The sequence below is a fragment of the Nanorana parkeri genome, unplaced genomic scaffold (assembly GCF_000935625.1).
Source record: "Nanorana parkeri isolate BGI_ZX_2015 unplaced genomic scaffold, ASM93562v1 scaffold1058, whole genome shotgun sequence".
Classification (NCBI taxonomy): Eukaryota; Metazoa; Chordata; class Amphibia; order Anura; family Dicroglossidae; genus Nanorana; species Nanorana parkeri.
The window spans coordinates 507,984-523,522 of NW_017307326.1; the positions used below are offsets into that span (position 1 = coordinate 507,984).

At 40.5% G+C, this 15,539-nt stretch overlaps 1 protein-coding gene across 1 annotated transcript in view; it reads left to right on the forward strand.

The window, feature by feature from the left end:
• JPH1 (junctophilin 1) overlaps positions 1 to 14,250 on the forward strand; it is a 104,636-nt gene extending 90,386 nt beyond the window's left edge. The window contains exons 5-6 of the mRNA XM_018567534.1: positions 9,942 to 10,037; positions 13,596 to 14,250. Coding sequence (XP_018423036.1) covers positions 9,942 to 10,022 — 81 coding nt within the window. The 3' untranslated portion in view covers positions 10,023 to 10,037; positions 13,596 to 14,250. The remainder of the gene's footprint in view (positions 1 to 9,941; positions 10,038 to 13,595) is intronic.
• The last annotated feature ends 1,289 nt before the right edge of the window (positions 14,251 to 15,539 follow it).

The window sequence follows — 15,539 nt, forward strand, 5'->3', positions numbered from 1 at the left end:
GAGCGCTGTCATATCGGATGGCCAGCGGTGAGGGGGAGAGAAGCCGCCCACAGGACGAGCTGTGACGGCCGCACGGCGCCCTTGTTGCCATGGCGCCCTGTGCGGCCGCACGGCTCGCACACCCCTAAGGCCGGCCCTGTCACCAATACTATTACAAGGTGTTATCTGGGTTTTCAAAGGCATTTGGTGCACACAAAGTGGATTTGTATCCCTTGTGGCTATTGATAGATATGATTAGATGGACGTTTTTGTGTCTGGAGTGTAACTTTAACCTACCAGCATATTTTGAGAACACCTGTAGACAGCCCAAACACACTTGGGGCATACAAACTCTGTATAGCGAATTTACACCTCAATTTCTCTTTTTAGAAGTTTTGTTGCAGCAGGCAGCATGACTGATTCCAGGTTTTTCTCAGCACCTTCACAGTGATAGAAAGTGATAATAAAGTAAAGATTCAGGGTTTTTCTTTTCTTTTTTAATACATAGGAGGCCCACACTTGTAAAAATCCTCTGCTCTTGTTCTTTAAACATTTTCAGCTCCTTGTTCTCTAGGGGGTCCCTGCATCGCCCTCCCTCCGTCCCCCTGTACAAGTGCCTCCATGAGCTAAGCGGCTACTGTGGAGGCAGCAGTGTGTGCACGTTCCCGGCTGTTGCCTTAAGTGTTGTATGCATCCATAGACACACACAGCCCTGTGCTCCTCTCCTCCCAACAGATGGATTGACGGCAGAAAAAAACCTACGGCTTCTCTGCCCTCAGTATCCTCCCCCGCAACCAGGAAGTTTGGGGAACGGAGGATTACTTCAGGGACCAGCGACGGTGACTAGTCTTCACAGGTAAGTGCAGGGGGACACAAAAAGGTACTGGGCGTTTTTATCTTTATGCAGAGAATGCATTAAGGTCAAAAACGTCCAGCCTTTAGTACTACTTTAAAGCTGGCCATATACCTTACAATTTATCTGCAGATTTTCTGTGGTCAGATGGAAAAAGTGCAACAGATTGGCCCAGGTGGAGATTACTCCATCCACACAGTTAAATGAAATGTAGATGGAGGAATCTGGTGCACCTTTTCCATCTGACCACAGAAAATCTGCAGATAATTGTAAGGAGTATGGCAAGCTTTAGAGTGAAGTTTGAGGACTGTTTCTCTCATTAACCCCTTCATGACTGAGCTTGTTTTTAGTTTCTGTTCGTAAATGACTGACACACTTTTGACATTTTTGCTGTGTGATTCTTCCACGTCAGTAATATACTTTCTTACAAAGTGCACCCACACATATTATATATTGTTTTTTAGAGGACAGATAGGGCTACATATTTATATCACATATGTGCGTCTAACGCCTCACTTAGGACAAATAAAATATAAAAAAAGAGGAAAAAACCGTTTAAAAAAAACACTTTTTTCCCAGTTTTGATTTGTAGTATTTTTTTTACAAAACCAGCACAGCTAAAAAAATGCAATAAATACATTCATTTATTTGTCCCTTATTTTATTTTATTTTTTACACATTTTTTTATTTTTTTTACACTTTTCACAATTTTTTTTTTTTTTTACACTTTTCACTTTTTTTTTTAACTTAAAAATGTTATTTTATTTATTTAATTATATCAAGCAGATTTTGTGAATTAATCTCACTGTTACTGCATGATAAATTAATAAATTTTTGGTTATTATCAGGCTGCTTCAAACTTCAGAACAGCCGATAATAAGTTAGTGACACTGATCCTGCAGCAGTTCAGGATTCAGCTGTTACTAAATGTTTTCTGATTGTTGCAACAACGATCAGCAAACAAACATTCTTCTTCCAGGAATAGATACATTGTAGGAATAGACACATTTTGTATCTATTCATGAAAGAAAAGAAAAAAAAGCCAGTATAGCTTGAGAGAGATATCTCTAGATCTATACGAGCTGTCAGAATGCCGGCAAAAGCCGGCATCTGTGTCCGCTTTGCTTTGACTCTCAGACACCCGATATTAAGGTATCGGGTGTCTGAAAAAGGTTAACCCTTTCATTAATGAATGCCTCTGTAGTAAGGGCATACATTAATGAATGTTAAAAGATGATTCTCAGCGATTAACAGCCCTCTAAAGCAGCAAATAACTCGTCACGTACAGTGTACGTGACAAGTCATTTGGTCCCTTTGTGGCTGGACGTACAGTGTACGTCTCCCGTCACGAAGGGGTTAACATTTGAATGCAGAAGCCAGGGTTGTATTCCTTTAGCCCCTCACAGCCCCTCCTAACATTAAGGAAAAACAGGTAGGCATTTAAACTCATATGAAGCTAAGTAAAAGCAATTCTAACTGCAAGAGGTATTTCTTAAATATTTTTTTTGTAGCTTATGCTGTGTGATTGGGAACATGTAACAAATATAAAATTGGTGTTATCCCAATTTGGCTGCAAAAGTGGAAATACACTTTAAAGTCTCTGGTGGGATTTATAATAAGCACTCGCAAAGATACACTCCTAACCATTAAACCGCCATGCTGTCTACAGTGAAAGCTTATATTTTGCTTGTAGAGATAAATATACTTGTGTGGCCCTTGAAACAGTTCAGTGTTATCCATGAGACTTTTTTATTTGCACTAACAGTTAATTTTTTAGGACAAGCTTTCAGAATTCCCCTCAACCCAAGCAAATGTTCATACAGAAATCATGCAACAGTACTGCTTGAACCAAAAAGGAGGTAGACTGCCAAAAACCTGTGCTGAAAAATGTACCTAAAGTGCAAATAAAAAAGTATAATGGGCAGTGCTCAGCTGTTTTATTGCACATGTACTACAGTCACCTTTAAGTGGAACTAATTCAGGCAATTTAAATGTTTCCCAAAAGAAAGCTCAAGGTAGAAATGTCTGACCAATATTATTAAGAGGCTTTTACAATGCTACTGACCACCAATGATTGTGAGATATTTTTTTTGTTTGTTTTTGTTGTGTGTTAAAATGTCACTGATCATAAATGTTGTTAATATGCCACTGCCCACGAATTGTGGGATTGCTTTGGATAGGTGTGGGAGGGATTTTGTTCCATGACCATCAATAAATGTGGGATCAGTTTTTCCTCTCCTGATAATGGAAGACTTTTGCATGGCTTCAGTGGACAAGTGCACCTTAATCACTGCTATACTGGCATGTTTCTTCATTTCTCAAAAATTGTTGCAAAATATAAGCTCACCTTGGGGTATCTGCTTTCCAAAAAAGGATTATTTTGGTGGTGGTTATGTCCTGGCATTTTTATTTGATATTTTTATAACACAAAGAAAAGATGGATTTTTTCAGCCTTATCTTCTTTCTTTTATAGTAAAAAATACAAATCCAAATGGTTAAAATGATTATTAAATACCAAAGAAAGCTCTATTTGTCTAAAAGAAATTATAAAATGTATTTGGGTACAGTGTTGCATGACCAAGTAAATGCCAGGCATACTAACACAGCACTAAAAACAAAGATACTTGGACAGGAAGGGGGTGTAACTGATGCTGATATTGTGATGGGTAATTAATATGTAAGTGTTACACTTCTAGGTATGCATTACCTCTTATAGAGATCACATTATTCCCCCCACAATTCATTTATCTGAATTCCTCCCCCGAGGGACAGCGACATCTTTGTTTAGCCATCATCCAGGGGCAGTATCTACCTCGTGGACCGTGATGCCAACTCAGATATGACACACTCATGTCAATTTTGGTGCCTGTCTATTTCTTTGTTGTGCTCACAAATGTCTGACACAGGTGCCACCATTTATATAAAATATGGCATCTTTTTTTGATACTTACCTCATTGAAATGTAGGCACTCACATATTCCTGCACATACCTTCCACTATATTCACTAGCACTCCAAGAGCCCTTATAGCCAAGAAACTGGAATATACAGTACAAGTCTTGACTTCCAAGAAGGCTGGCCTACCCTTCCTGTGTCATGTATCTCCCTGGTGGTTTTCGTCTTGATGGGCATTAAAGCCAATTATAGAGTTGAGGCACACAACTGGCCAGCCTTAGGGGTTAGATTCAAGTGAAGAACGCCGTCAGCACAAATTAGGCTACAGGGCCACATCTCTGATTCCATAGCTATCTCGAAAGGCACATGTCAAGGTTGTCCACTTTCCCCACTGCTTTTTGCATTAGCGATAGAGCCCCTAGCGATTGCGATCCGTGCTAATGTTAATATTAAGGGAGTGGGTTGTGGTAGGCAGGAGCATAAGTGTGCTTTATTTGCGGATGACTTGCTCTTATTTGTCACTTCACCCTTGATCACACTTCCTAATGTCCTGTCACTGTTGACTCGATTTTGCTGGGGTATCTGGATTGTGGGTCAATGCATCCAAATCATTTGCTCTTAATATCAATATGCCCCAGGAATTGTGGTCTCGGCTGTCGGAACATTTTGATTTTACCTGGTCCACGGAGGCTTTGCAATATCTAGGGATTAAACTTACATCTGTTTTTTTACAACTATATAAGAAAAATTATATACCCCTGTTTCATCAACTCCGGGAGGATATGTCTCGATGGGACTCCTGTAATTTGTCATGGCTGGGTCGCATTCATGCACTCAAAATGACGTTGCTCCCCAAGATCCTATATTACCTTCGGGCCCTACCCATAGCTATACATAAGTCAGACCTTTTGAAATTCCAAGCCTTTATTATTACATTTGTTTGGCATGGAAAACATCCTAGACTCTCAAACTGTACTGCATCGTTCCGAACCGACAGGGGGTTTGGTGTTCCCAATCTCTTGCAATACTACAAGGCAGCGCGGGTGGCTCAGCTCTCCTCTGTGTATAAATAGGGATACACACCAGATTGGATCCTAATGGAATCTCTCTCTGCCTCGGGTACACCAATTGATGCCTTGAAGTGGATGTCCCTGAGACAGAGGCCAGTCATTCTGGCCCGACCTTGTCTTGTTCTATGATGTATGGGACTCATTCCGAAGGGGAGGTGGGTTGGTGTCACCTCATACCCCTCTGGCTCCCATCTTCCATAATCCTAATTTCCCCCCGCATTGTCCTCTCTTCATTTAGTCATTGTCCTCTCTTCACCTGCTGCTGTGGTCTAGGGACATGCTGAGCATGTCATATCTGGTCATTCCAGCTGTTATAATAAATGAAATGGACATACAATGGGACCTCCAGTCAGCAAATATGTATTTTTCAGGAGAATAAGCTGTGTAGGAGTCTTACTCCACAATTCCAGATTGTTATTGCTGTTTTAAATTCTAAGTTGTGGTTGACAGACATTACCTTTCAGTTTTTACTATGTGCACACACACATGTTAGCTTAATTATCCATATTAATTAAGGCTCGTAATCAAGAAACACAGGGATGCCACTAAATATTTTTCTTCCTTAAAATAATATTAAACCCACTGTTACTTATTCTTCTTTCTAAAAAATGTCCCTTTTCATCTGCATTTGGCTGGTCCCAATCCACTTCTCTCTTCAGTTCAGTTAAAGTGACACTAAACTCGGTCGTTTAATCTTAAAAATGCATTCAAGCACCCTACCTATTAACATAAATGTAACTTATTTGTGTATCACTCAGCTGTAGATCCTCAAATCATCTCTGGATTGGTGCTGACACAGTCCTTCCTTCTGGAGGGTGGCTACTTTTGTTCCCCATGTTCCCTGTGTATGTTATAGAGTAGCCACCGCTCCAAGCTCACTCACGTGAGAGACTATGATTTTAATACAAATTAGGAAACTCAAAGCGACATTGTAGTGCATCACGGGAGCAAGCTTGGAGTGCTGGCTACTTTACAACACACACAGGGACCATGGGAACAAAAGTAGCCCCCCTCCAGAAGGAAGGACAGTCTCGGCACCAATTCAGAGATGATTTGAGGATCTGCAGTCAAGTGATACACAAATAAGCTACATTTTTGTTAATAGTTAGGGTACTTGAATGTATTTTGAAAGTTCTGCGTTTAGTGTCACTTTAACCTTTGAAAATGAAAGCTATATGCTGATGAGTTGCCATGGGCAAATACTCCAGGCGGTCTGCTCCAGTTTTAATAAATTGAAAAAAAAATGATTTGCAATAGATGTTATTGAGGTGAGCAAAAGAGGTACTGGTGTGGGTGTTCCATGTCCAAGTCTTACTTTTCCTAAAGAGCACAACCATGATTTATGTTGTTAAGTGCAAATATGTGGTTTGATCAGTTGAAAGCTGGCTTTGGGTATTAAATTAATAATAAAAGCCGCGCTGTGTGAATAAATCTGCAAAGTATCAGATATAATAGTTACTGGCCGTGAAACAATGTGATGCAATGTGAAAAGAGTAACAATGGAAGAAAGGCATGTGTATAACATGCACCTCAGTGCAAATATGTTGCTACAAAATATCCATTAAAAAAATCAAATACAATAGATACTAGCCGTGAAAGACTGTGATGCAATGTGAAAAGAATAACTAGAAAAAACGCATGTGTATAACATGCACCTCAATGCAAATAATATATGGCTACAAAATTGTCCATAATCCTGGATCTTCAACAGTCCATTAAGAAAATAGAAGATATAAAAGTGGATTTAAAGTAATCTCAGTATCCTGTGACCATCAACAGAGACATCTTATGGAATGCACCTGAACTTTAGCAGAGACCCACCAGGGTCTGTTTGCGCTGTTCCTCTAATTCAAACCAGGTAGAGGAAGCACCTGATGCCGGACACCCCCCAGTGATTTCCTCCTCTCAGGTACAGACTCCTATTGCAGCCTCAGGAGTTGAAAGCGGTCAATTTATCCAAATGGCCCATGCATCAAACAAAAAGTGGAGACTCGTAGTGCAGATGGTTTTAAAAAGATACTAAACTTTATTAAAAAAGATACTACTCACATTTCATAGATAAAAGTAAGTTTCTGATAAAACAACTTGGGTATTGCTTTCCAACCATCCAATGGTTTGTACATCATCATTGGATTTAAAATGAAGAAAACATCAATAGGATTTGAGAATACTTCACGACTGCCAAAACTACATCAGAAGTCCTGCATATGTGTTCCCCATTTGCTCAGTCCTAAAGGGAAATCAGCTATGGCAAACCTTAAAATGTAGGTGAATCCTCATTAGAGTCAAGCTTGGGCTCGCTATGGCCCAGTGCCACCAGTAATATTATTCATCTCAGTCCGGCATTAATTTGGTTTCATTAATCCATTGACAGGCAGCCCTGTTAGTCTAATTTCTTTGTAAGTACCACCAATTATCAGTGACCAAAACAGCCCTCCCTGCTGCCTTAACATACCTGGTGCAGATACAGTTGGTGATGAGCCACTCCGTATCAGGAGCACCAGCCATGTTCATGTCAGAACCCCAGTCAACTTAAAGAGTCCTCATGCAATGCACAGTGAGGATCTCAGAAGTGTCTTTTCACAAATGCAAGTTAGCAGTGCTTTCCATAGATATTGTGTATGATCATATGCCTGAGCATTCCACTTATCACAACATTGTGCAGGCTTTTAATTTGCAATGAATGGATATTGCAGCATGGTATGGAGATGCTGTTTAGTGAAGATGAGACTGGTACGTATGAGGCTTAGCAGGGCGCTGCCTAAAACTGGTGACCTTAAATGAGAATTATGAGGCGAGTGCTTTTCACTCAGCCTCATAATCTGAGCCGACCTGTGACAATGAAACTGTCATAGGTCGTCTAAGTAGATCGGGAAGTGAGCGAACACATACCGTCGCTCGCTCACTTCTCGATCTATCTCTGCAGAGACCGTGACTGTCACTCACGGCTCCCTGCAGTCATTCCCCCCTCCCCTGTCCGATCCTTCAGTGCTGACTGGCGGAACGGACGGAGGAGGGGTCGGGTACAGCTGGCTCTGTCTCTATATAGGCAGAGCCAGCTGTCAATCCCGCAGCTGGGTGAATCCAGACAGATCTGCAGCTCGCGGTATACTGAGCTTTGGGTGACGGGAGGACTTTAGTTTGTGTCCTCCCGTGACCCTTAGGAGAACAATGGGGAAAAGCACTGACCCCATAGTTCTCCTTTAAAGGGGTTCTAAAACCTCCCGTTTTTTTGCCTATATCTACTGCTATCAAGCAGTAGATATAGGCAAACAGTTTAAAAAAAAAAAAAACCCGCTAAAACAGCAGTTTAAACTTACCTTTTTTTCTTTGCGCTCTCCAGCCTGAAAAAATTAAACTGTTCGGGCGGCCGCAAAGCATCCTGGGAAGGGCGCATGCACAGTTCGGATTCTCGGCCGGGAGACGAGCAGAGACGCAAGGTAAGTGTATGGACGCTTGCACCCGCATGCAGACACCGCTGGATCGGAGAGACAGAGCAGTAAGCGCTGGATCGGAGGGCCGCCGCACCGCTGGAGGGACAGATGAAAACATCAGGAAAGAAGAAGATCGGAATAAGAGACATCATTTAAGGTAAGTGCTAACATTAACATGGGGGGAGGGGGGGGAAATTTGACTTTAATGTCACTTTAAGAGTTCAAGTTGGAATCTGATTTTTAGCTGTGGTGCAGTTTGGTTAATTTTTCTATTTAAAGGGTATTTCCTGTTTCTTAGGCGTAAGATAAATAATCTCATCAGTGAACATTAATGTTTTGGGAGCCATGTGTCTGTGTATAGTTGATAACTATATATGCAGATGGGGAGCTGTATACAGTATGTTCATGCTTTCTGTTTTGATCCTCGCTGATTCTCTTTTCTCACTGTGCACATACCAGACAGGGTCTGTCTTATTAAAACAAACAATACAAAACTTTTTACAGCATACTTACCTGCAAACCAAAACATAAACTATTTACACTCATCTAACATTTTGGTTTAAAAACAATGAAAATACGTGGAAACAGTACTGCCTTCTTTATAGTGTTGTCCCTAACTCTAATCTATGAGAGCCTCCATATGGACCAAATATATCGATGAATAAATTGAAGGCATGTATGTCTGAAGGTAGCAAATTCCTCCTTAAAGGTACAGTGACACACCAGTAGTCCAGCACCGCACACTATCCAGTGTATCCCCATGCCAAATCTAGAAAACGGAAACAAAAATGGCAACTGCTCCAGTCAAATTATAGTTAGCTTTTTAAAGTAAGGGACACATGGAAAGGGTTTTTCACAAAACAAGCAATACAAACATTTCGCAGCACACTTGCCAGCAAATAAAGAAAATGACACTGTCTAACAATTTGTGTTTAAAAACAGAGGTTAACCTCATCAAAACCAGCTATGTGCAGTCTCATAATTCCAAGAAACACCCACATTGTACTCAGTAGCCAAAAACTAACTGATATGAATTGCCAAGACTAGTTCTTTTATGCTTTTACTCACATGGAGAAAGATTTTATTTTAATGTATTTTTTATAAAATACAAATACCGTATATACTCGAGTATAAGCCGAGTTTTTCAGCCCATTTTGTTGGCTGAAAAGTGCCCCCCTCGGCTTATACTCAAGTCAGCGTCTCGAGCTAGTGTGATTTTGTCATGTTGACATGCCTCTATCGTCAAGTGTAAGTTTTAAGAATTCCGCTTTAGGCTTACCTATAGTGATAATTATTTGCACCTTTATTTTAACATTCGCCCTGCATGATATCATCAGCTAAAAGTTAAAAACAAGACCTCCTAAAAGTATATATATGCAAATCCCATTGTTTGCATGCAACTTACACATTGCCCTGAACTCAGACCCTCATATATTGCGTTATGCATACAACAGGTCATAACATAAAATTGTAAGACTAGAATTGGTTGTAATTGCTGTGGCTCTATAAATAAATGTGGCTGAAGCATGTTATCCTGATATTGAAAATACAGAAGATGCTACTTTTGATTCCTTCAAAATCTCCATAAAATGAATCAAACTTTTTTGACTTCTTTTAGTTTTACTAGTACTGATTGTTTTATTTATTAAGTGATGGCCCGGAATGACCTTTTAATAACTAATACTGATGTTTGACGTTTTATTTTTTTCAGAGACCCAATTCAATCATGATTGCCTTGGTGATGCTTTTAAATGTTGGGCTAGCTATACTTTTTGTCCATTTTCTTACCTGATTGCTGCTGGTACAGGTATGATTTATATTTTTTTAGTTACATAAGTTATAATTCTCTTTTCGCCTGTATTCAGGTTATCTTATTTATTTTACTTAGTGTGAAATACTGTTTATATGTCGTTACAAACAATGTGCAGTATCCAATGGGAAATATCCTTTCAGCAGTTTAGCTAGAGTACACTAATGAGTGCTGAATTACACAAAAGTGTAAAGCTAGATCTGTTTAAGGGCCAGTTCCCCCAGTGTTATATTTCAGGTTTTGGTAGATGCTGGAATATTAAACCACCCCAATAGATTATTACATCTCTTGCATGCACCAGTGAGGAGATCTCTACACTTAGGGTCCCAAATCTGCACCTTTGTCGCTGGGACAAAAGATTCCAGGGGAAATTGGTTACACCGATATCTACTTATAACTAAAACATTACCTTTGAGTGGACTGATCCTTCAAAGATTTGGCCATCCAGTGCTTAATCAAGGGGACTGGTCAGATAAACCTGTCAAATAGCTACACTGGTAAGACTCAAGAGATGACTGCACATGGCACATATTGTACATTGTTTGGTCTTTTAAGCACCCTGGAATCCCTGAACATAGATTTTTAATATGAAAGTTCTAAATTTCAACGTTGAATTTAGTGCTTGGCAACCCTCTTCATGCGCCTCCGACTTCAGAGGTGAATGTTGCATGTTGAGCAACCATAGTTTGGAGGCTCCTGCGGCTCTCTATAGACAGCCAGTGGCCACTGGCTTTTTAATAAAATGCATCTCTAATGCTGCAAAATGATATGATCAGTGACAAGGAGAACTCTACATGTATACCATACATGTAGATCTGGACCAGGATTCACCTAAATCCTGGTCCAGATCACTTGGCTCACTATTTAACATACTGCATGCTAAGAGCGCAATAAAGCTCACATCATAGGCTTCTCTATGGCTCTTCTGTGTAGGGTGGCTTACTCCTTCCTCTCAGAGAGCAGCCTCCGATGTGAACTAGTTGTCTAATCCCATTATTTTCAGTGGAGTCTAAGTGACTAACAGATTGGCTTGGCCTTCCAGGGATAATGTTCAGCAAGTTAGTACAGTGTAAAGTTGGGTTGTCATATTAGCTTCTTACTTACAGACAATCTGTTATATGGCTTCTTTGGTTTATGACATTCATGAAGTGCGTGCCAGTAGATGAGTAATCCTGTTGTAGAAGAATAGCTTTCCTATCAGTGATGTTATATTTGTGGAGCATTATAACTGTGCTCCTCACAAGAGCTGCACCACTACTGCTTACTAGCCCTGTAACTAAACATAGATACTAATGCAACAAAACTGTTGGAAAATGAAAATATTTATTAATGTTCAGGAAATCTGAGTAATAATGTACAACCGATAAAAAAAAACACTTGAAAACAGAACCCATAGAATTTCAGAGAGATACCCTTCTTAGATATACACAATATGTAAAAAAAATACAACATTTTATAAAAATGTATCATCAAGACAATATGTATTGCGGTATCTTTTATTAGGATAAAATTCCCTGTCGATACTTAAAGAGCACATACCGCAGATGGACCTGCTTAGCCATGATGGTCTACATGTACTGGTGACAGATTGCCCTGGGACTTTATCAATACTTAAAGGGTTAATAAACCCTAAAAAAATCTACTAGCAAGCAGTTGCTATATGCAAAAAAATTTTTTTAAAACCTTTTGACAAAAACCTCTTGGGGAGGGCGCATGCGCAGTTCAGATGTTCGGCCGGGAGACGAGGAGAGACACAAGGTAAGCATATGGAGCAGCGTGCACCCGCACAGACACCGTAGGACATCCGAGAAGAGGAGTCAGCGCTGGATCGGAGACCCGCACCAGCGCTGGAGGGCAGCTGAAAAGGACAGTAAAGGAGAAGATCAAATAAAGAGGCGTGATTCAAGGTAAGTCCTTACACTAACATTGGGTGGAGGAAAATAAATAGCTTTTAATGTCACTTTAATATACATTTTGATTAAGAAAAAAAGTGTGCTCTTACAAGTGGGCGTGGTTGGAGATGGGGTGTTGATATGCGTGGCAGTGACTGGTCATTACTGCCACTACTGCACCATCAGCGAGATTCCATGCATGAGTGATAGTGGCGGTGCAGACCACTCACTACCTCGCATAAGCAGGATATTGCTGCCTTATTTCTGACATCACAGTATGGTGGCAGTGTTGCACACAAGTGCAGTAGCTACCTCGGTGCCTATGTTCTACGGCACATGCTTGGTATACCACTGGCATATTGCTTTTTATCACAGCTCCCTGCTACTACACATGCATTGGCATTGGCAAATGGCAGCGATGGACATAGATTACGGCACATGCGTGGGAAACAGGGCAATGCTGTGCAATTAAATAATTGTAGTAATAGAACATTTTTTTTAATTAAATGAAACTGACTAAAAAACTATCCTATGTTATTTATTATTAACCTGAAGCCTGCATTTCAACATGAAACGAATGAGAAAACAAAAAATACTTCCTGTATTCTTCTTTTATAATGACTACAGGCTGGGACTATTTATACTTTGTTTTGTTTTTGGATTGGTGGTTGGTTAAATATATTTAAGCGATAAACCACCTCCCTACAGCCGTATTGTATGGCAGTATTGTATGGGTGTATCTTTAAACAACACTGCAGAAATAAGGCATGGGCAGCCAGTGTACCCATTACATGTCTGTGATCAAGCTGTCATTACACATTCCAGATCACAGGCAAAAGCCACAGAGCCAATCCAAGTGGCACTGAGCACTGTGCCTATGATCACTGTGATTGCCAATCCTAAGTAGGTGCTCTTTTTTACTTGACTATGCCATACTATAATTCCTATAAATAGACTGTTGTGTATGTGTAAGGAGGTTATTCTACTCATAACTGCTGTCACTACCTTATTCTAGGCACAAAAAGGTTTCAGTGTTTGCTTTCATCCTTGACACAGCATTTGCTTTGTGTCCCCCTGTTTTAAGTGGCACATGAGCATCTTGAAATCATTTCCTTTAAAGCCTTCAGTGTGTTTAAAGGAAAAGGTTCACTGTAGATACAATATATGGTTAAAAGTATGTGGACAACCCTCCAAATTATTGCATTCAAGTGCACAAGGCCAAGTCCACGAAGATATGATTTGATGAGTTTGGTGTGGAGAAACACAAATGATACCCAGCCAGTCATATGGTACACTGTTGGGATACATTGGAATGCTGATTGTGAGCCAGGCCTCTTGTCCAACATAAGTACCTGACCTCACAAATGCTATCTTGACTGAATGAGCTCACATTTCCACAGATACACTACAGAATCTTGTGGAATGCCTTACCAGAGAAGTGAAGGCTGTTATAGCGTCAAAAAAAGACCAATTCTATTTTAATGTCAATGGTTTTGTAATTGGATTACCAAACAACTAATATAATTATGATCATCCATTTTCCATAAACTTTCGCCCATATCATTTCTATTTTACCAACTTTTCCTCATCACTTATACATACAGATTGTTAACAGAGTCTTCCATTTTCTGAAACTTCCTAACCTTTGCTCTTATCTTTGCAGTAACGTTCGGATCACCGGAGATGTTGGCGCACAATTCCTGTTGTTTGTGTCATAAGCTGTTTTTATGGCACTTGTCATATACAGAGACAGGAATGAGAAAGCTTGGGTTTCAGCTTGACAAGAGAGATAGTTGAAACTTTAAAACAAAAAATGTACATGTCTAAGCCTGTGGGCGTCTCTGATCTCTGGGTAGTGATTCTTGGGCGCCACAGAACGAGGAGATCAGATGCCATGTTTGAAGACACAAATCTGCTGAAACAGCCTAGTCAGTGAAGATGGCCGCTGTACCTGTCCCAGCAGAGTGTGATTGAACTGGAAATGTACAGAGCAGCACTTTCTGTTGACGGAAGCTAACAGCTGCCTTACTATTTTACTGTCCTGACGTTTATAGAGTGGAGATAGAAGAGTCAGTGCCAGCAGAATGTGCTCAGAGGATTCAGTTGCTGTGGATGCAGTTCCAAAGTTTGCTTCTATCTCCGAAGAAATAGTTAGCAGCATCACTCACCAGTCTTATTCCATTACCGGCTGCTTTTAACATCTCCTGCAGGGTTTTGGAAGATAGTGTTTAATTTGCTTGTGCTTGAAGGCTAATTTCTCTGTTCTAGTAGACCTTTATGGATAGCCATAATTGTTCTACCTTATTACAGGGTTAACAGAAAACGTTGCACTGAGTTATATGTGGAATTGAACAATTGTTAAACAATTAACATTTTTTATCAAATCTTTATCTTGTATTCATAAGATAAAATAAACCTGTCACAAACCTGGGCAATTCAAACACACAATAGGATAAAAAAAAAATCATAAGCAGAGGTTACCTTCAAGGATAATGCCACAATGGTAAGTAGGTTATTTCTCCAGTAATAGCTTTGCTTTGTCCCAACCAACCCACCTCCCAAGCTTACTTATTGGTCAGTGAAGCCGCCCATCGCTAGGGTGAGCAATAGGGAGGCAAGAAGGTGCAGGGCCCAAACTCTACTGCTATCAAAAAAAAAAGTCAACCATAACTAGGTAAGATACAGGAAGACACCCATTATAAAGTCATGTACTTTCCACTAGCCGTATTTCTGGGTCTGCTAATTGTTTGTCACTAAACGTAACCACTGCTTATACATTTTTCTATCATATGCTCTGTTTGAATTCCAACGTGACTGTGACAGGTTTACATAATTGAATCAGTTGTTTGAACATTGAAGGAATCCATTTTGTTAGTTGAGTTATTTAACTGAATTAGCGTTCTAGGAACATACAGCCAATTATTTGTTAGTTATTAAAGAACTGTGCACCGTCATCCAGACCGCTCATATAACATAACCTCAGTGCAGTGAAAAACACTAAACTGTGTATGAGATCCTCATACCTCTGACAGCCATGGCGCATCTAAAAGCATTCAAAAAAGGAGGTTTGTGTGGCCATTGTACTCCTCAGCATGTTGTTTCTGATGTATAACCAGGAAAAAAAAATCAGTTTCCATGATGCAGTATGGATATATAGGTCAAAATACCTATATCTGCAAAAAATGTGAGCTGTAAACAGAAATACATAAACAAAAGTTGCCCATTGTTATATCTTAAGTGCCATTTTAATGCTTTGTGAACCTAAAAATGACGGCTGGAAGTACACAAACTAGCGCCCTCCCGTCACCCTAGGCTCAGTATACCGCAAGCTGTAGCTCGCGGTATACTGAGACGCCGCAGCTGAAGCGGATCCCGACAATTATGTCTGAATCTGCCCAGCTGCGTGAGTGACAGCTGGCTCTGCCTATCTAGAGGCAGAGCCAGCTGTACCCGCCCCCTCCCCGTCCGTTCCGCCAGTCAGTGCTGGCGGATCGGAGCGGGGAGGGGGGAATCCAGCCCCTCCCCTGTCATGGCAGAGAGCCGTGACAGGATCGAGAGGTGAGCGAACGCCGGTATGTGTTCGCTCACCTCCCGATCTACTAAGCCG